This window comes from Lynx canadensis, chromosome A3 (genome assembly GCF_007474595.2).
Source record: "Lynx canadensis isolate LIC74 chromosome A3, mLynCan4.pri.v2, whole genome shotgun sequence".
Taxonomy (NCBI): Eukaryota; Metazoa; Chordata; class Mammalia; order Carnivora; family Felidae; genus Lynx; species Lynx canadensis.
This window is the reverse complement of record NC_044305.1, coordinates 90,169,765-90,190,510: the sequence shown is the minus strand read 5'-3', so window position 1 is coordinate 90,190,510 and position 20,746 is coordinate 90,169,765. Positions and strand designations below refer to the sequence as shown.

Here is a 20,746-nt window from a genome sequence, read left to right as displayed (position 1 = left end):
CTCGTAGACAACTATGAGCCTACACAGGAGAACACTGACTCTAGGCCAAGGATAGCAGCGAGGCAATCAAGTGACTAAGGCACTCAGTTGGAGGTGGAGTTCACTCTCAGTTTCAAACAGGTTGCTTGAACAAATCAGAGAGTAACTGCCTCTTTAAATTTTGTGTCCTGGACAGCACACCAGCCTGACTGCTCAACCCCACTCAGCTTTGACTAGCTCCTCCCCAACTTACCTTCACTTTGGCACAACACTTCTGGTAGCAGGTCAGCAAGTTTTTGCAATGTTGCAGTGGTCTCTACTCAGCACCCTTGTCTGGAGCCCTGGCTCTGTCCTGCTCATTCTGGTCCTCCTGCATAGACTATGTATGTGGCCTTGGCATAAGTCTCATCTTTGGGACCTCCAGCACTGCTCCACAGACTTGACTGGGAAGACAGCGGTGGTGACTGGAGCCAACAGTGGTGAGTGCCCTTCTCATCCTGCCACCTCATTTGGCGTCTCAGTCCAGTCCCCCAGTAGCCCCAGTGAGGCTGGCCAGAGGGCCAGCACGCACTTTAGTCACACCCCAGACTAGCCTATTCTGAAACTGCCCTTCTACAGGTCTTGGGAAGGCCGTGTCCCAGGAGCTGGCCCGCCGTGGGGCCCGGGTGATCCTTGCCTGCCGTAACTGGGAGTGTGGACAGCAAGCCCTGGCTGAGATTCAAGTAGCCTCGAAGAACAACTGCCTCCTGCTTGGCCAGGTGGACTTGAGCTCTATGGCCTCCATCCATAGCTTTTCCCGGTGGCTTCTGCAGGAGTGTCCTGAGATACATCTGCTGGTTAACAATGCTGGAACCTGCGGTACGTGCCTTGAACTGCTGCCCCCAGACACATTGCAGGAGCCTCCTTTCCAGTTCAGGGACCCTAAAACAGGCACCCCCAAACCTAACTGGTGCACCCTGCTAAATAACTTTAATTCGTACGTGATCCTAAAAAGCCTACCTTGAGTAATAGCCCCCATCCTTGCACGTACATGTTCCTGTGGAGTTTCTACTGAATGCCAATATATGCCCTAGGTCTGTATCCCTCCATCACCCACTACCTATGTTCTCATTTCCTCCCAGGATTTCCCAAGACACTTACCCAAGAGGGCCTTGATCTCACCTTTGCCACCAACTATGTTGGGCCCTTTCTGCTTACAAATCTACTCCGAGGTAAGGAAGGATGGCTGCCTACCTTCTGTGCTGCCCTCACTTCTCATTCCCCTGGCATTTTCTTTTTTTTTTTTTTTTTAATTTTTTTTTTTCAACGTTTATTTATTTTTGGGACAGAGAGAGACAGAGCATGAACGGGGGAGGGGCAGAGAGAGAGGGAGACACAGAATCGGAAACAGGCTCCAGGCTCTGAGCCATCAGCCCAGAGCCTGACGCGGGGCTCGAACTCAGGGACCGCGAGATCGTGACCTGGCTGAAGTCGGACGCTTAACCGACTGCGCCACCCAGGCGCCCCCCCCCCGGCATTTTCATAGCTTACTGTTTCCAATGGCTACTTCCTTTCCCTTGGCCTCAGCTGCTCACTGAGTGATGACACAGTAAGCTTTTTGATGTACACAGCAGGGCAACCTGCCTGACCTAAGTCAGGACTGGGAGGCTGGTACTAAAATCGGTCAGGCCAAAATATAACCAGCAAGGGGATGTAAGATCCACCTCTCTTTCCCCCAGCTCTGAGTTCTAGGTAAACCAGTAGAGTCAGTCATCTCGACAAGAGCTTCTTAAGGGTGGCACTAGACCACTAGGAATATAGACACCAAGAATGCCTACTTCCTGCTCTCAAATAGCTCAATATCCCCCAGGAATCTAGACAGAACACATCACCGTCTTGGACCCAAGTCCTTTGACTTTCTGATTTTTTAATCTTTTCTACTTAAGGAGGTTTGGGTTCTTGCTGGGGAAGCTGGGGCAGAGTGAGTGGTGGGCACTTTCTTCCTAACATTTTCTCCTGGATTGCACCCTCTTTAAAATAAAATCAATTTTGGGGGTTAGGTAATATGTGTCCAAAACATAAAACTGAAAGTGTACAAAAGGGATGACATTTCAAAAACTCTCCTCTCAGGGGCGCCTGGGTGGCTCAGTCGGTTAAGCAGCCAACTTTGGCTCAGGTCTTGATCACTCAGTTTGTGAGTTCAAGACTTGCTTTGGGCTCTGCGCTGGCAGCTGGAAGTTCAGAGCCTGGACCCTGCTTTGGATTCTGTGTCTCCCTCTCTGTCTGCCCTCCCCCGCTCACTCTCTGTCTCTCTCTCAAAAACTGAATAAACATTAAACGAACAAAAAAAAACAAAAACCCTCTCCTCTTCTCCTTGAAAATCAGCTACCCGTTTGCCTCTTGGGAGGCAGTTTGTGTTGCCAGGATCTCATGGGCTCTTTCGTGACTGATTAGCCACAAATGGAAAGTGAACAAGCGCAAGGCAAAACTGTATGGGTTTGCAAGTAGGAATGTTTTGTCTCCTTTGCAAAAATTCTAACACCCTGGCTGCACCTTGCTTAGTAGTAGGTTCTTGAACTGTCTTTTCTCTTCTTCTTCTCTTATCTATTCTTCTTCTTGCCACTTCTAGAAATCACTTTTCACCATATTACTTGCTTAAAATCCTTGGAAGGAAGGTACTCTATCCTTTACAGGAGAGACTCTAAACCCCTTATCTCCACTTACAGACCCCCTGCAGACTGAGAGCCTCGCCTTTTGCCCCTCCTTAATCCACACTTTTCTCTCTAGCAGACAATCTGTAGCTCTTGGTCCGCACTTTTTCCCCCCTCCAGCTGTGCTTTTTGCACATGTAGTTGCCCCTATCTGCACTGTCCTCTCCCACTCTTTTATCCTGACTAACTTTATTTAGTTCATCCACCAAGACTGAGCACAGATACTGCCCATGCTGTGAATCTTGTCCTTCACCTCCCCCAGCAGCCTCCCATTTATGGGGCTCCTTTAGCCCTTGTACACATCTCTGTTCCTGCATTGACATTGTTCCAGGATGATCCGTCTCCAGTTAGGCTGTGAGCCCCTTTAGTCTTTATGTCACTATGCCTAAAAGTTTGGGATCTGTTCTCTTTAAGAATAATTCTTTTTTCCAGCAAAATTTTGGCTAAATACCACCTGCTCAATTTTTCATTTGTGATTCTTAATTTAAATGTAGGGCTCAAAATAGTTTTAGCATTTTGAACACTGTAAACTCATATGTGGCAACTACTATTTTTAGTATTTTATAGAATCCAGAGGCACTTAACATTTTTTTTAATGTTTATGTATTTATTTTGAAAGGGGGAGGGGCAGAGAGAGAGGGAGAGAGAGAATCCCAAGCAGACTCCGTTCTGTCAGTGCAGAGCCTGATGTGGGGCTCGATCTCATGAACCATGAGATCATGACCTGAGCTGAAATCAAGAGTGGGACACTCAACTGACTGAGCCACTCAGGTGCCCCCCACCCACTTTTTTTTTTTAAGATTTAACTTGTACTATTTATTGTATTTATTATTATTTTTTTTACTTTGGAAGATAGTGGTTTGTTTTTTTAACACTTTCCCAAGTGTCTCTATACACATTTCTTTCCCCACTCAACCTAGCATCCTTATGTCCTTAGCACCTATCTAGGTGTCTGCCACAATCCAGAGACCTAACGAACATTTGGGTGACAAATATGTGAAAAACAGGTTACATGATGTCTCCAGTCTCTCCTTTTCCCTCGTGGCCACCAATGAGGTAAAACATAAATAAGGATCCATTAAATTAGCTCCAGCTGGCAAGTGGAAGAAAAACAAGGCAAAAGTCCAAACTCTACAATGAAAGAGGAGGAAAAACATTAGGAAAGTAGCTAATGAAAATGAGTCTCAGTTCACATTAAGCTGTCCTGTGCCTAGCCTGGGGAATGTGGGGGGTGGGCAGTGACCCTATCCTGAAAATCCTGGATGGTCCCTGCTCTCTTGGAGTCACCTGGAGAGGTAGGTTGGGGAGTGGGCATGGGAGTTCACTCCAGAACTTGGATCGAATGAGTGTGGTTCTCTTTCTACCCAGGGGCCCTACAGCGGGCAGGGTCAGCCCGGGTGGTGAATGTGTCTTCCTTTCGGCATGCACATGGATATGTTGATGAGGAACATCTGACAGGGGCTGGTAAACCCTTGATGTTTAACCAGAATTATGACTGCAGCAAACTGCTCTTGACCTCCTTCACTGGGGAGCTTGCCCGGAGACTTCAAGGGACAGGTAATTGCCTGTGAAACCCCCTTATTCCTCCATTCTCAACACCACCTCCCAACAGTCCACATCTCATCCCACTATGTTCTGGCTAGTGTCCCCCAACCCAGCTGTTAATCTCTGCCATTTTTCATCTATGCAGCCTGTATTTCACTCAAGTCTGTCTTCACATCTCCCTTTCAATCTTTCCAACTCTCTTATCACTCCTAACATCCCTTTCCTCTCAGTATTTTCCTTTTTAAAAAAAATTTTTTTTCAACGTTTTTATTTATTTTTGGGACAGAGAGACAGAGCATGAACGGGGGAGGGGCAGAGAGAGAGGGAGACACAGAATCAGAAACAGGCTCCAGGCTCTGAGCCATCAGCCCAGAGCCTGATGCAGGGCTTGAACTCATGGACCGCGAGAGTGTGACCTGGCTGAAGTCGGACGCTTAACCGACTGCGCCACCCAGGCGTCCCTCCTCTCAGTATTTTCCAATACCAACACCATCTGTTATGTTCCTCCTAAAGTTCACCCAGTGCTTTCAAATACTTATGTCTCCTTACTGGCTTGAACACTACCATTCGTGTAAGTTCCAGAGGACTGACTTCCTGAACACCACCCCAAGCCTCTGGTTACGTCTGCCCACAGACCTGGTAGGATCTTTGCATTATTGCATACTGGAGAACCGCACTTAACTCTTTCTTCCCATGCTCTACTTGTGTCTCATCCTTTCAGGTGTGACTGTGAACTCTGTGGACCCGGGTATAGTGTACACAAGTATCATGAAGCGTTTTTCTTGGTCATACCGCTTCGTCTTTTGGCTCTTCAGCTTCTTCTGTAAGGTGGGTAGGGGAGGAGCTGGCTAGCCTGAAGAGGGTGGGGCAGGGCTCTGCTTCTGTGTGTCCCCAGTAGGCTAAAGTCAGCTTGGCATGACTCCTTCTCTTCCCCCATGTCTCTACAGGATGTCAGACAAGGTGCAGTCCCAGTCCTCTACCTGAGCTTGGCAAAGGAGCTGGATGGCATTTCTGGAAAATATTTTAGCAGTTCCTGTAGGATAAGTCTTCCCACGAAAGCTGCTCAGGATCCTCAAGTGGCCCAAAGGCTCTGGAATGCCACGGTCCAGCTAACAAACCTGGACAAGATGGACTGATCCCCCGTGCCCCCAGCCCTAACTTTGCCATCCTCCCCGATTCCCAGCCCCTACTCTGATCATGCCTTTTGTTTGTTGGCTCCAAGCATCAATCACCTTGTCTAGTATAGCAATCACGTCCTTTTCCTGTTGCCTCAGTGGCATGAGAGCTCAGATTAGCCAGGGGACAGTTTTAGCTTCTACTTTACTGCCAGTTCTCTAATGGAAGTGTTCATTCCTTGGATACTGGGATCTCCAAATCTACAGAGTCCCACGTTGTGGTGACCGGGGCGGGGGGGTAAAACTCCTTCCAGTGGGGATTAGGGGTGCTGGAAGAAGGGAAACTTCCACCTGTATCGCTTAGTTTCTACCCATGTACTTGCTGACTCTGGGGGAGACAGCACCACACAATGCCATCTTGATTAAAGCATATACCACATCCTGTAGGATAGCAGTCTGACTTCACAGAGTGTTGTCTCTCAACTGGTACTGTAACTGAGCCTGCAGATGATCATTCCACATTTCCGTTAAACCAGCTGCTCCTGGGTGATGAGCCAAGCATTCAGATCAGTAAATTCTGGTGATGGGAGCCAATTGTTTTTTCCCTCAGGTCTTGGTTCATCTGTATAAATTTGGGGATCGGCTCTTCAAATTTCACACACATACATGAATACTTTTTGTGGTTGCGTTCCATCTACGATGTCCAGTTTTCCTAACCTTGGACAAGTATACTCCTATCTATTTAACTCTCTTTAATATCTTTACCAAATTTTCAATAATTTTATCCATAAAATCTTGCACCAGTTTTACTATATTTAATTCAGGTACCTTAATTTTGACACTATTGTAAATGGGGCTCTTTAACCTTTGTGTGCTGATTGTCTATCAAACGACTTGGAAAAGTTGTCTAATTTTAATGAGTTCTCTGTAGGTGCTTTTGGTTTTTCTACATAGAAAATCACCCCATCTAGGAAAAATAAGTTTTACTTCTTCCCTTTCAAGTATTCTAATTTTTGTTTCTTTTTCTAGGAGACCCTCATAGATATTCTAGCGTTAAACCGACCCTGTATTTCTGAAGTAAACCCAGTAAGCCCCACCTAGCATTTCTGGTCGCGGTGTTGTATAGACATTGCTAAATTGAACATGCTCATTATTGTTTAGCACTTTGTACTGTGTTCATAAATGAGACTGACCTACACTTTTCTTCTTAAACTTTCATTTAAGCAATCGCTGCACTCAACGTTGGGCTTAAACTCACTGCTCCAAGAGGAAGAGTTGCACGCTCTTCCAGCTCAGCCAGCCAGGTGCCCCTGGCCTGTACTTTTCTTTGCCTATATTGCCATTGTCTGGTTTTGCTGTCATGGATGTATTCATTTTATACAATGAATTGGGGATTTGTGTTAATCCATGGACGTCATCTGAGAAGCAGTTGCCAAGTTAGGATTGAATGTTCAAGAAACCTATTATGGGAAACGGCTGCAAGAGAAAATGGGAAGGAAGCTGGGAGAAGCTGAGAGAGAAGCTGAGACTGTGATCTGAGTATGACCCTGAGTGAGGGAGGGAAAGAAGGCTGGTTGGAGCCTCTTAGAGTACAGTGCAATGATTTTTCCATTTGTGGATTCCCTCTCTTGTTTTGAAAGTATGCAATCTATTTATGTCCTTTAGTGGTTAGTCAAAAAATTTCAACCTGCCTATTTGAAATTGGGTGGGCCTGTCCTAATCAGGTGAGCCCTCTAAAAGTGTTTAGGTTTTCCCAGAAGCCAGAAAGACTCTCCTGTTTACCATGAAGAAATAAATTGCCACATTGTGGAGAGGGCCATTCCTCAGGAACTGAATTCTGCCAATACCCAGTGAGTCTGGAAGAGCACCCGGAGCCCAGATGAGATTGCAGCCCTGCAGTACATGGTGATTTCCACCTGGTGAGACCCTGAATAAAGGATCCAGCTAACCTGTACCCAGACTCCTCATCCACAGAAACAGACAGTACCCGTGTTCTTTCAAGCCGCTGAGTGTAGTAATTGGTTATGCAGCAATAAAAAGCTCATATGGGATCCAAAGAACCGTCTCAGTTTTATTTGCTTGAAAATGTCTTTATTTCACCATTTTTGAGGGATCATTTTGCTGGCTAAGGAATTATAAGCCGACAAGTATTGTCTTTTATCTCGCTGAGCATAATTTCTTTGTCTCCTGGCTTTCATTGCTGCTATCAGAAATCAGATGTTAATCTAACAGTACTTTGTAGGAAATGCCTTTTCTGTGTTGCTCCTTTTATGGTTTTATTATTGTCATTGCTTTTCTGCAGTTTCACTACTTTTAATCCAGATGTGTATTTCTTTTTGTTTGTTCTGGTGGGAATCCCTTGGGTTTCCTGAATCTGAGCATATATATGTCTCCTGTATTTCTACTTATTTATCTATTTATTTATTTATTTGATAAATCTGACATGTTAAATTTTATAAGTTTAACGTGTACAGTGTGTTACTTTGATACATTTATATATGTAATATGACTGCCATTGAAGCAATATTTATCACATCATTACAGTACAATATTATTGTCTATGTCCATCACACCATGCATCGGACTTCTATGACTTGTTTTCTACTCGTTACAAGTTTATATCCTTAAACACCATTGATCTTATCCTTCCTATCCTCCATCTTGTAGTAACCACCATTTTACTTTGTTTTTTTCACGTTTGACTTTTTTAGATTGCCCATATAAATGATATCATACTATATTTGTCTTTCTTCATCTGACTTATCTCACTTAGCATAATGTACTTAAGGTCCATCCGTGTTGCCACAAATGGCAAGAGATCCTTTTTTTCTCATGGCTCAATAATATTTAATTATCTATCTATCTATCTAGATATATACCTACACATATCTGTATATGTATAGTGTATATATATATATATATATATATATATATATATATATATATATGTATAGTAATCCATTCATCCATTGATGGATGTTTGGGTGTTTCCATATTATTTTGGCTATTGTGAGTAATGTTGGGATAAACATGGGTGTACATATATCTTGTTGAAAACCTGTTTTCATTTTCTTTGGGTATATATTCAGAAGTAGAATTGCTGGACCATACAGTAGATCTGTTTTTAGTTTTTTAAGGAAACTCCATATTGTTTTCACCGTGGTTAGACTAATTTACATTCCCCCCAACAGGTTTTATGAGGCTTCCATTTTCACCTCATCCTCACCTGCACCTATTGTCTCTTGTCTTCTTTTTTTTTTTTTTTTTTTTTTTTTTTTTTTTAAACATTTTTATTTATTTTTGGGACAGAGAGAGACAGAGCGTGAATGGGGGAGGGGCACAGAGAGAGGGAGACACAGAATCGGAAACAGGCTCCAGGCTCTGAGCCATCAGCCCAGAGCCTGACGCGGGGCTCGAACTCACGGACCGCGAGATCGTGACCTGGCTGAAGTCGGACGCTTAACCGACTGCGCCACCCAGGCGCCCCTCTTGTCTTCTTAATGATAGCATTTTCTTTAACAGATAAGAAGTGATACCTCATTGTGGTTTTTATTTTTATTTCCCTGGTGATTAGTGATTTGGAACAACTTTTCATGTGCCTGTTGGTCATTTTTATTGCCCTCTCTGGAAAATTTTCTATTTAGTTCTTCTGGAAATTCTTTAATCATATTGTTTTTGTTGTTGTGTTAGTTCTTCATATATTTTGGATATTAACCCTTTATTCGATATATGGTTTGCAAAAATTTTCTCCCATTCTGTAGGCTGCCATTTCAATTTGTTAATTATTTCTTTTGTTGTGCAGAAGCTTTTGAGTTTGATTTGGTCCTGTTTCTTCATTTTTACTTCTGAGTTTGGATAGTGGTGATGGTTGTGCTGGTTTTCCTTTACACTTCAAAAGTATTCTAGCTGATCTAAGAATTAAATTGACGTGGGACAGATTAATAGGAGAAAAATTCTGAGTCTCCCTCTCTCTCTGCCCCTCCCCCGTACTCACATTCTGCATCTCTCCCTCAAAATAAATAAACATTAAAAAAAAAAAAGAGAGAGAGAGAGATAAGGGACATAGAAGAGACTTTGATCAAACAGGCAGTGCTAGGTTCCTCCCTATTTACCACCCCTAGTTAATATTGTAATGTAGTTATCTATGGTGAGAGCTCTCTTCCTGAAGAGGGTCCTCTATTTAAGTTCTTTTAAGCAGTTAGGTGGGAGGTGAAAGTTTCTTCCTCTTTTGGGCCTTGATTATTTTTAGCTTGAAATAAGCTGCATGCCAAAGTGACACATTTTGGGGTAGACTGCCCTTGGCTCCTACAGTTGCAGAATAATGTAAGTGTACTTAGTTCCATTGAACTGTATGCTTAAAAATGGTTAAAATGAGCATCCGACTCTTCATTTCAGCTCAGGTCATGATCTCATGGTTGTGAGATCCAGCTCCTCATCAGGCTCCACGAGGAGCAGAGTCTGCTTAAGATTCTGTCTCCCTCTGCCCCTCCTCCACTTGTACTCTCTCTCTCTCTCTCTCTCTCTCAAAAAAAAAAAAATGGTTAAAAGGGTTAAATTTATGTATGTGTTACAAGAAAAAGTATGTGCATACAGTGCCTTTTAAATTTATTTTCATATGCCATTTCTCTTTAATTGAAGGGAATGGAGACCATTTCTACTAAAATTACAGATGCAATTATTTGATCCAGATGTATCCTATCTGCATATACCTACTCACATACGGAGTGTCATGTGTACAAGGTGATTCACTGTAGCCTTGTTTGCAACTGGCAAAAGATTGGAAATAAAGTATCCCCCCCAGAAGAGGCTGGCTCATAAATTATGTATATCCAGGCAATAGAGTACTATGCAGCTGAAAAAAATGAATAAGGAAGATCTCTATTTACTGATTTAGAAAGATCTCCAGGATATATTAGGTAAAGAAACCAAGCTACAAGTATATATAGCATGCTACCTTTTGCATAAGAAATGGGAGGAGTAAGACTATGTATTCTTATTTGTTTGCATTTGCATAAAACATTTAATGGATAAGCAAGAAACTATAAAAACAAGGGTTACCTGTAGTGGGCAGGGGGAAGGAGTGGATGGGAACTAAGTTTGGAGGGAGGTTTTTCAGGGCATACTGTTTATATTGATTTGATCTTTACACCCCAATGTGGGGTGTAAACACATGACCCTGAGACCACAAATTAAGGGCTCTACTGAGACGGCCAGGCACCCCAGGTTGTTTTCACTCTTAGATTAACTGAGATAAACAAAACAATAGTTATCATTCAGGCTGTTTACATGGATTCATTTAATCTTCTAACAACCTAATAATATAGATACGATTATTAACATTCTCATTTTACAAGTGAGGAAACAGGGACATGGAAGGAGTTAAGCAACTCACCTAAGATCTCACACAGCCCACAAATTGCAGTTAGAATTCAAACCCTCCATCTATCAAATCCTGGCTCTCCCAACATCCTTGAACAAGTATCTTTGAACACTTGTCCTATTATTTCATTTCTTTGGCTACACTATTAGAAGTGGTTACATTGGAGGCACCTGGGTGGTTCAGTCCGTTAAACTTCTGACTTCGGCCCAGGTCATGATCTCCCGGTTTGTGGGTTCCATCCCCTCTTAGGGCTCTGTGCTGACAGCTCAGACTCTGCTTCGGATTCTGCGTCTCCCTCTCTATCTGCCCCTCTCCGTCTTGCGCTCTCTCTTTCTCTCAAAAATAAACATTAACAACAACAACAAATTTTTTTTTAAGCAATGCTTTAAAAAAAAATTGGCTACATTGGGTCAAGGAGTTTGTCCTTTTAATTTTTTTTCTTTCTAAATTAAAAGAACCAAAATGCCATTATGTACATTGGCATTATTTTACATTCCCATCATAAGGGCACGAGGGGGGGGGGTGCCTGGTTGGCTCAGTTGAGCGTCTGATTCTTCGTTTAGGCTCAGGTCGTGGTCTCGAGGTTCGTTTCATGAGCCTGCTTGTTATCTTCTCCCTCTCTCTCTGCCCCTTCCTCAGCTCGAGATCTCTCTCTCTCTCAGAATAAATGAATAAACTTGTAGGAAAAAAAAACAACAAGGGCATAAGAATGCCTGTATCCCCATATGGATAACACTGAGTAGCAGCAAAATTTATTTTTTTCCTCAAGCTAACTGATGAGATATGGCTTGCCACTAATGTTTTAATTAGCAGTTTAGCACTCAAAAGCTTAGCGAAAGACCCCTGGAGAGCCATTTGCCTAGGGCAACGAGTCGTCCAGTCCCGGTGCGCTGTCTCCCCTCGGCCGGCAGAGGGCGCAGGCTTAGAGGCTCCTCTCTCCTGTGGTCCTCGTTGGCTTCCCAGGCACAGTGCGCACGCGCATATTTCGCTCCAGGTGTCCAGCTTTGTGCCTGACCGAGGTCTCCTCGGCTGCGCTCAGCGCGCAGTTTTTAACCCTGGCTGGTTTTCGGGGAAGAGTAGCGTGTTCCCTGAACCCCGAGCGACTCTGGGCCTCTGGGCCGAGAGGGTGTGGGGCGGGCCTCGAGGGGTCGGGCGGCGCGTCGGGCAGCCCACGCGGGCGGGGCGGGCGGGGCGCGCCCGGCAAGGACTTGGGCGTCGGTCGCCGGTGGTGGGGCCGGAGCCGGGCGCGGAGCCCCTGACAGGACAGGTACGGAGGCGGCCACCCTGCCAACCGTCTCCGCCGCAGCCCCCCGCGTGTTCGCTAGGTTCCCGGCGGTGGACGGGGGGCCGGGTGCTGGACTGGGGCGCGGCATGGAACCCGGTGTGCGGAGCGGGGACGGTAGGGATGGGCCGCGGCGGGGTGGGCGCCTGCCTGAGTCTGGGCCTGTCCGACCCACCTGCACTCTTCAGTCTGGTGGTGTTCTCCCGGGGTCGGAGTGGTGGCGCCTCCTAATTCCTCCGCAACGGCGAGGGCCCCCCTCCTTTCCTGGGAGTGTCTGAGGCACCCCTGAGCCCATTCCGAGCTACAGGTTTCCTTGTGGGCACATGGTTGAGAAGTTTGTGTCAAAAGAAAAACAAAAAAACCGTAGAGGACTGAAACGTGGGGGCGTGGATATGGGTTGGTTGTGTCTGTGCCTCCCACTGCTGGGGTCCGCCTTAACTGGCTGCATGACTCTTGAGAAGTCATCTTGCACATTCCTCTTGTCTTTAGGCAGAACTACAGGTAAATCACACACACAGGAACTCCGCCGTTTTTAAAGAGGCCATGATTTAGAAGCTTCCCCTCGTGTATTGCAGTGATGAGAACAGCAAGCCCATGTTGACCACTTACTAATCCAGTATGCTTAAGGTACTGAGAGTCAAAGAGCGATGAGGTCAAGATAGACATTCTTTACCCGGTGTACTGCCAAAGCCTCAGCCACTGGGATATTAAAGGAAATTACTATAACGTTTTTCTTTTAAGGCATTATGTGCTCAAATATGTTTTGAAACTTCATGGTTACAGTTTTCTCTGGAATATTTCAGAGCCTTCATTGTGCTAACAAGATCACTGAAAGTATGGTATGGAGACTTTCCCAGATTTGAATGGGAAATGCTGTTTTTCTTGGGTGCTGACTCTGTTTAACATCTGAGATAGTTTAGGAAGTGCAGTTCCAGAATTAGAAAATCAGGGTTTGGAAGGGACTGTGTAGGTCAGTGCTTTTCAAACTTTAATGGCTCATAGACTTGCAGGTCTTGTTAAAAACAGATTCTGGGGGGCTCTCCATTTCTTTCTTTTCTTTCCATTATTATTATTATTGTTATTATTATTATTATTATTATTATTAAGCACGCACAAGCAGGGGAGGAGCAAGGAGAGAGGGAGAGAGAATCTCGAGCAGGCTCCACACTGTCAGCACAGAGCCTGACTTGGGGCTAGATCTCACAGACTGAACCGTGAGATCATGACCTGAGTCATGATTGAAGGTCCCACACTTAACCGACTGAGCCACCCAGGTGCCCCTGTTTCTGCATTTCTAACAAGTTCCCAGGTGATGCTGCTGCTGCTGCTCTATGGACCACACTTTCAATAGCAAGGGTGTTGATCACTGGATTGAAATTTAGAGACCATGTTCTGCTTCCTGCTTTGTAACATAAACTTTGCTGCCTTGAATGAGCCCCTTCACCTGTCCAGGTCTGTAAAATAGGAGGCTGGACTAGAAGAGCAGTAAGGTTCCTTTCAGATCTAAAATGCTTGTGATTCAAGTTCAGTAACCTTTGTGATAGTTGAAGTCCATCTAAAATATCCTTCCCAAATGGCCAGTTTGGACTTGAACATTTTCTAATAATGGGGAATTTACTACATTTCATCCTGAGATAGCTTAATAAGGAACTTTTTCAACTTACTGAAATACATCTCTGCAACTTCCATCCTGTTGGTACTAGGTTATTTTTTTGAATTGAACCGAAAAAAAGTGTACAGTCCCCCTTTAAAAAGGTTACTCTTAAAGTATTAGATGATGGTTGTCCTCCCAAATTTTCTCTGCTGAATTATCCTTAATTCTTCCATGTCATTGTTTCAAATCCCTCTTTTATTATTTTTTTTTTAACATTTATTTATTTTTGAGAGAAAGAGAGAGACAGAGCATGAGTAGGGGAGGGGGAGAGAGAGAGAAAGGGAGACCCAGAATCCAAAGCAGGCTCCAGGCTCTGAGCTGTTTGGTAGCACAGAGCCTGATGTGGGGCTCGAGCTCACAAACTGCAAGATCATGACCTGAGCCAAAGTCGGACACTCAACCGACTGAGCCACCCAGCTGCCCCTCAAATCCCTCTTTTAAATTTAGTCTTTCTGCATGGAGTCTAGTGACGTTTTGGCTAGCCTTTGAAGGCTGGGTGGGGCTTGCAAGACTAGGGAAAGCATCCTAAGCAGCTGCCAGTGGTGCAGAGTTGACGCTGCATATGTCAGAGCCAGGATTGTTTGGTTAAGTAAGAAATGGTATGTCAGTGAAAGATTTGGGGCAGGTGAGTATGTGGACAAAATATTTTAGAGTGCATCATCGTGTTACTGTGATATATGATGTGGTTGGAAATGGAGAAGGAGAGAGGCAGGGAGCCAAATATACTTCACATCCTAGTAGTAGAGGATTTATGTTGATGATAGAGGAATGCCTTATATTTGTGTATAAGATTTTACAGATTACAGAACCTTCCACCGGCATGATCCCATTTTATTTAATAGTCCTGTGAGGTGGGCAGAGCAGCTGTTATCCTGCTTTACAGATGAGGCGCCAAAGGGGGAAAATGCCTTGCCTTAATTCTCAAAGCTATTAAATGGTGACCAAAGTGGTGACAATGGTAATGGAGGAGAAAAGAAGGATGCAGGAGGCAATACTAAGGAAGAATTGGTTAAGTTGGGCCTGACCGACATGAGGATACAAAGGAGAAGAAGTTGTTACAGAGAATTCAAGACTCAGGAGACTCCTACTACCATTGACAACTGCCACTCTATGTTTTACTCTACCTTCTCTGTCATTGCTAGTGGCTGCCTGGAGTTATGGGTTGAGAGGGATTGTAGTAGAGGATTCCCAGGTTGCTTGGCCTGTCTACAGCTACTGGTGGTACTGTGGGGACTTGGGTGTCTGTCCCATACCAAGGGAAATGAGAACTGGATCCACATCCCTGAGGAGGTAAGTGCTGAGCAGTTGACTGATTGAAATCTACCTTAGGGTCCTTGCCATCCTGGAGACTCTGGATTTGGCTTTATGTCATTTTTTTTTTTTTTTTTTGAAGTTCAGGCTAGTACCAGTAGCACTTGGCTGATGGCCAAATTGAGTGTCCATTCTGACCTCTTGAAGCTCCTACATATCCCCTGAGGGTTTCTCTTAAGCAAATACTAGACCTTTGTCACCCGCAGAGCCTCACTCAAGCTGTTTTCCCAGATTTGCACTTGCGCCAGAGCCTAGAGGTCTCTCTGTGGTCCTCCTACTGTGGAAGCATGTGAGATTGAGAATTAGTGTCATTGCCAAATTCCATAGGACCTGGGGCTGTCCCTACATTTTTAGTTTCTTAGGCTCCTATCTGGAGAGGAAAGAGTACATCTGCTGGGGTTCGTGTGTGCATGACTGTTAATTTCCTCCATGGTGGGGGTCTTTTTAGGGTAGCTACTCTGGGAAAGTTGACAGAGCCAGCTTATATCCCTAGAGCCTGGTGTTGGTACAGGCTTGTATTTAACATTAAATGTCTTCTGTGCTCAGTGCTTAGGATACTGAGATGAATAAAAACTCCCTTCCCTGGAGGAATTCATGATGGGATAAGAGAGACAATATTTTGATAAAAACGTGGTGTTGTAATAGAGATCTGTCCAAAGTGCTGTGTGAGGGCACAGGGGGGAATGGCTAGCTCTACATGGAGACATTGGGAGTCTTCAGGAAAGAGATGATAATAGAGCTGAGCCTTAATGATGAGAAAAGAGAATGGCCTTGGTGACATTTGCAGCATTTATAGAGGCAAAGGGGGGAAGGTAAGTAGATCCATGTAGCTGGAATATATGAACTTTGGGATCAAAAGAGAGGTTATTGATGAGACTAGATGTAATGAGGCCAGGTTTTTAATGGTCTATAGTGCTGTGCTCAGAAGATTCAGTTTTGTGGGCAGGGAGATGATGTGATTCTATTTTGGGAAGCTAACTGAGGAAGTAGACCGAAAGGGGAGAATCTGGATCAGGGACATTAATAGGAGACTCTTGTAATAACATAGGCATGGCTTAAGACTGAAGTAAGGATTAGGTTAGTGGGGATGGTAAGGGGATGGATCTGAGAGAAACCGTGGAGACAGTCAACCTAACATAACGATTAACTGGTTGTTGAGAACAAAAGAGGGAGTTGTTAAGGATGACTTGGTCTTCTGTTTTGGGTGAGTGGTGGTGCCAGTAGTAAAGAGGGAATATAGGGGTGCCTGGGTGGCTCAGTCAGTTAAACATCTGACTCTTGATTTTGGCTCAAGTCATGATCTCACGATCGAGCCCTGAGTCAAGAGCCCTGTGTTGAGTCCTGCCTCAGGCTCTGCACTGGGCATGGAGCCTGCTTAAGAGTCTGCCTCTGTCCTTGCTCATTCATATTCTCTCTCTCTCTGTCTCTCAAAAAAAAAAAAAAAAAAAAATGAAAGAAAATCTTTTTTTTTTTTTTTTTAAAAAGGGAATATAGAAAAAGAATATTTTTTGAGGGGGAAGTTACCAACTGTGTTTTAAGTTATGTTGAACTTGGGTCTGTGGCACTTAGCAAACAGGTGGAAGTGTGGGTCTGAGGTTCTGAAGAGAATCTGTGCCTGAGGCAGTAGGTGTAAGTGGGAGTTGATGCTGCGGGAATGGATGAGCCTGGCTATGCTTATAGGAGGCTGAAGATGACAGAGGAGTCAAGAAGGATTGGTGTGCAAGGTAAGACAATGTTGTCCAAGGAGCTAGGAGAGGAAAATGTTCCAGGAAGATCAGCAGCTTCAGTTGCTACAGGCAAGTCAGGTTAAGACGAGCTTGGAAAATGTGCCTTGAGACTGGATTGTTGGATCACCAAGGCTCTTCTACTTTTGGAGTGTGAGCAGCTTCCCAGAAGTGGTAGGGACAGGAGCCAGGTTGAGCCAGATTGAGGAGTGGATGGGAAGGGAGGACAGGAAGGATGTACTCACTTTGAGTAGTTTGGCAGGGAAGGAAGGGAGAGAGATGGTGGCATCTTGTGGAAGAGGTAGCGGTGACTAGAGACAGTTTTTCCTAGAAGAGTCTTGAACATAGGTTACCTGATCCTGTATAAGAGCTAGTAGATAGGGTGCAGTTGAAGGTAGGAGAAAAAAATATGATTGCTAAATCAGGTCCTCAGAGGAGGGTGGAAGGGTTGGCTCTGAAAAGAATGGGACATCATTTTCTTTGAAAGAGGAACGACAGAAGAAAGAATGTAGGAAGAAAGAGGCAATGATGGTTGTAGATGTATCTAAATTTGCAAAGGAATTCTTATCTAACAGGTTCAGTTTTCTTTTTCAGCAGAATTATCTGCTGAGGAGAGTGGGTGCTGGTGTGGGCTCAAATAGGAATAGGACTTGAAATTAGTAAGGGAAGCTTGAAATAACTGTCCAGAGGCAGGGAAAGAGAGTAGACCTGATATTCTCTTCAAGAGAATCTGAACTTGAGTCTTGCATTGTAGGCCTCTCCTTCCTCTTTCTCATAATAATAATAATAATAATGGCTGATGTTTATTGATGCTCCATACCAGGTGCTCTTCTAAATGCTTTAAAGGCATCCTCGTGTAATTTTCACAACTTTGTTAGAAAGGTATTGTTGTCTCTATTTTACACGAGGGGAAATCAAGGCATGGAGGATTACTTAGGCTTAGTAGTGTTTATATTTGATGAGTCTCTTACCTCTGCTGAAATGGCATTCCTTCCTCTTAGGCACCAGAGAAGGCAGAAATTTAATCCCAGCCCCCAGTTTTCTGGACCTAGAGGGGCTAGAGTCTCGGGCTGCTAAGAGCAAGTCTTACCTGGCCAGTGTGTGAGCACGACTGTGGCATGGGTGGGCAGGGAAGTGGGGTCGGTGTTGCCACTGGCCTTTTACAAATAGGTAGGAAACTCTGAAATCCTTGAATGAGAGTAGCATCCTGACTAGAAAGACAAGTAACTGATAGTGATTTGACAGGTATTGCAGGCAGAGATTCTGTCACCTGAGACAGTGAATATGTAAAAGAGAATTGTCTCCATCAACCAGAAAAAGAGAATTTTTTTTCTGCCACATATGGGAGTAGACAGACCTATATAACCTTACATAATAGCATAGATTATTAACACTCGCCTTTTATGTTATCCCCTTTAGTGTGATAGAATTTGCAGGTAAGATGCGCTTGAGTGAAGGGGGAGAATGGTGGGATAGCATGAATGGAAGAGAAACAGGCTTACCTTTTTCTGCTGCAGCCACTGGAGCATCATTTCTGTGTCCTTCCTCTTGTGGTTGCTATGGATACGCCTTTGCGTGGTGACTTGAGATTGATTTCCATTATGATCAAATGATGACGTGGATTTAAAAAGAAAGGACAGAATGCTCTGCTTCTGGGGAGTGGCTGGTGAGCTGCCCAAAAGGCAGAGTCCAAGCACAGCCAAGGTGGCTGTGGCTTTGTTGGCTGCCTTGGCTTTTGCTGAAGTTGTGAAATGGTGCATCTCTCTCTTTAGAGCGCAGGCTCAGGGTTCCCTGTCTGCAGGGTCCTAGTGCCAGAGATTTGCAGTTGATTCATGGGGAGGAGCCGGCAGGAACTTCAAACAGGCTGTTAAGTAGGACTCCTGCTAGCACTGGGAAGGTTGTAGTTCTTGAGTATGGGGCTGGGGGCTGCACTCAAGTACCTGTTACCTTCCTGCAAAAGTTCCGTTATTGAGGATAAGTGAGGCATGTTGTATAGCTTTCCTCCCTGACTCTTCAGGGTCTGAACCCTCTGGAGGCAGGCCTGGTAGTCTCTGGGTATTCTTGGAGGAAGGGGATACTTTGGGAAGAAGTCAAGCTGCATTCAGATTGGGAGTGGGCTGTAGACATTTCTGGGATAATAAGGAGCTGGAGAGGTAAAGAAAGTCATTTAGGCGGTGCCTGGATGGCTCAGTTGGTTGAGTGTCCAGTGCTTGTTTTTGGCTCAAGTCATAATCTCGTGGTTTGTGAGTTTGAGCTCCACATCGGGCTCTGTGCTGACAGCATGGAGCCTGCTAGGGATTCTCTTTTTCCCTCTCTCTCTGTCCCTCCTCTGCTCGCTTTCTCCCTCTCCCTGTCCCTCTCTCCCTCCCAAAATAAATAAATAAAAGTTTAAAAAGTCCATTTAGGGTTTAAGTCCTATCTGTATGAGATCTGTAAAGTAGATACGAGTCAGACCGAGGAGCAATGGGCTTTGTGTGTGTCTAATTTCTGGGTTCCTGTGTGTATCTGGAATCCAGGCTTCCACCCTCGTAGTCCCATCCTTCCATACCCCCTGACACTCAGTGAGCAGACAGCTCTTTTTTTCCTGATTCCTGAGGGACTTACATCAGTACTTATCCCTTACTTACTAGTGCTTTCAGAGATATACAGTTTTATCCTAGTCTGAAGAAAATCTGAATCTTGTTGGTTACCATTGTGTGTGTGTGTTTTTTTTTTAATGTTTTTTATTTATTTGTGAGACAGGGAGAGAGCATGAGCAGGGGAGGGGCAGAGAGAGAGGGAGACACAGAATCCGAAGCGGGCTCCAAGCTCTGAGCTGTTAGCACAGAGCCCGACGCAGGGCTCAAACTCACGGACTGTGAGATCACGACCTGAGCCGAAGTCAGACGCTTAACCGACTGAGCCACCCAGGCGCCTCAATTTGTGTTTATCTTTGTAACCAAACTTTCAGTGCCCAGTGCCTGATGCAATTCAGTTCATGTGTGAACCTTGCTATCAGACTGCCTGGGACTCAGACCACTTCCTCTATGAGTGGGATGAGGGAAATGAGACAGTTCAGTTAGCTCAAGATCAAGGTTAATTGAGATGAGACAAAGGAGGTCAAGGGCTCAAAGGATGCTGGGGTGCTAGTAAAAGCGAGGTAGAAATGGTGCAGGCTGGGCGCCAAAGAGGCTTTTCCTTCTTACTTGTTCCTCCTTAATTCTTAACAGTCTACTCGTTTTCCTGTCGTTTTCTGAAATAATCTCTAAGATCATTGGTTATCTATTTATCAGACATAGATTTTCCCTTCCTCTCTTCCCATTTTCCTAGATATTTTAACAGTATATAATATCACTGGGGAGAAAAATAGATTAGAAATCCAGGGTGTATCTGTCTCATCTCTGGATGAGGGAACATGTAACTCAGAATTATTCTGTGTGACATGGGATGGAGCCCAGTGGTGCTATGAAAGGATCACCTGTCCGTATAGCTAGTTAAATGTGCGCCCTGTCATTTTCTGGCCATGAGACTCAGGAGAGTCCTTTGACTTCTGAGACTCAGTTCCATCACCTGTAGGATATAGAGATAATGGAATCTGTTTTGTTGGCATCACAAGTTCATTTTGGAAGGAGACAGTGAAATACATGTGTCCACGTACAGTTACATTTGTTCCAGAGAAGGCCCTAAGAAAAGACTTATCCTCTCTCCCCTAACATGTTCCATTTCCCTTCCCGGTTCTTCCCAATTCTCTTATTGTTTTCGATCATCATTCTTCCAGTACTCCTGCTTGAAAGCTCCTGGGTTTGTTCATTCATTTTCATTTTTGTGCATTCATTCATCCATCCATTCATTTATTCATGCAGCATTTAAGTTCTTACTGTGTGTAGGTCATTATTGATGTATCTTCTCACTAATGGTGAAGACAACATCTGCATTTTGTTGAGCATCTAATCTGTGCCAGGCACTGTGCTAAATGCTTTACTTCAATCTTTAATCCTCACAACATCTCTGTGAGGTAGGTATCATTTCCCCCTTTTTTCAGATGAGGTGACTGGGGCTCAGAAAGTTCAATATCTTGACCAGAGTC

At 44.5% G+C, this 20,746-nt stretch overlaps 2 protein-coding genes across 3 annotated transcripts in view; both read left to right on the top strand.

Annotated features, from left to right (window-relative positions):
• Positions 1–127: 127 nt before the first annotated feature.
• On the top strand, positions 128–7,379 carry LOC115510743 (retinol dehydrogenase 12-like). Its single transcript, XM_030310928.1, has 6 exons — positions 128–458; positions 598–837; positions 1,101–1,190; positions 4,038–4,226; positions 4,936–5,042; positions 5,162–7,379. The coding sequence occupies exons 1-6, from the start codon at positions 281–283 to the stop codon at positions 5,348–5,350; spliced, it is 993 nt and encodes a 330-aa protein (XP_030166788.1). The 5' UTR covers positions 128–280; the 3' UTR covers positions 5,351–7,379.
• A 4,520-nt stretch (positions 7,380–11,899) lies between these two features.
• DCTN1 (dynactin subunit 1) overlaps positions 11,900–20,746 on the top strand; it is a 34,407-nt gene continuing 25,560 nt past the window's right edge. For both annotated transcript variants that reach the window (XM_032592668.1, XM_030310894.1), the window contains exon 1: positions 11,900–11,976. The gene's annotated coding sequence lies outside the window, so the exon portion shown is untranslated. The remainder of the gene's footprint in view (positions 11,977–20,746) is intronic.

What these genes read in the sequence shown, in the direction of transcription:
- LOC115510743 (XM_030310928.1), top strand. Translation starts at nt 281, where the DNA reads ATGTTGCAGTGGTCTCTACTCAGCACCCTTGTCTGGAGCCCTGGCTCT. An exon ending in GGTGACTGGAGCCAACAGTG is followed by an intron (nt 459 to 597) that starts GTGAGTGCCCTT and finishes GCCCTTCTACAG; the next exon opens with GTCTTGGGAAGGCCGTGTCC. An exon ending in GCTTACAAATCTACTCCGAG is followed by an intron (nt 1,191 to 4,037) that starts GTAAGGAAGGAT and finishes CTTTCTACCCAG; the next exon opens with GGGCCCTACAGCGGGCAGGG.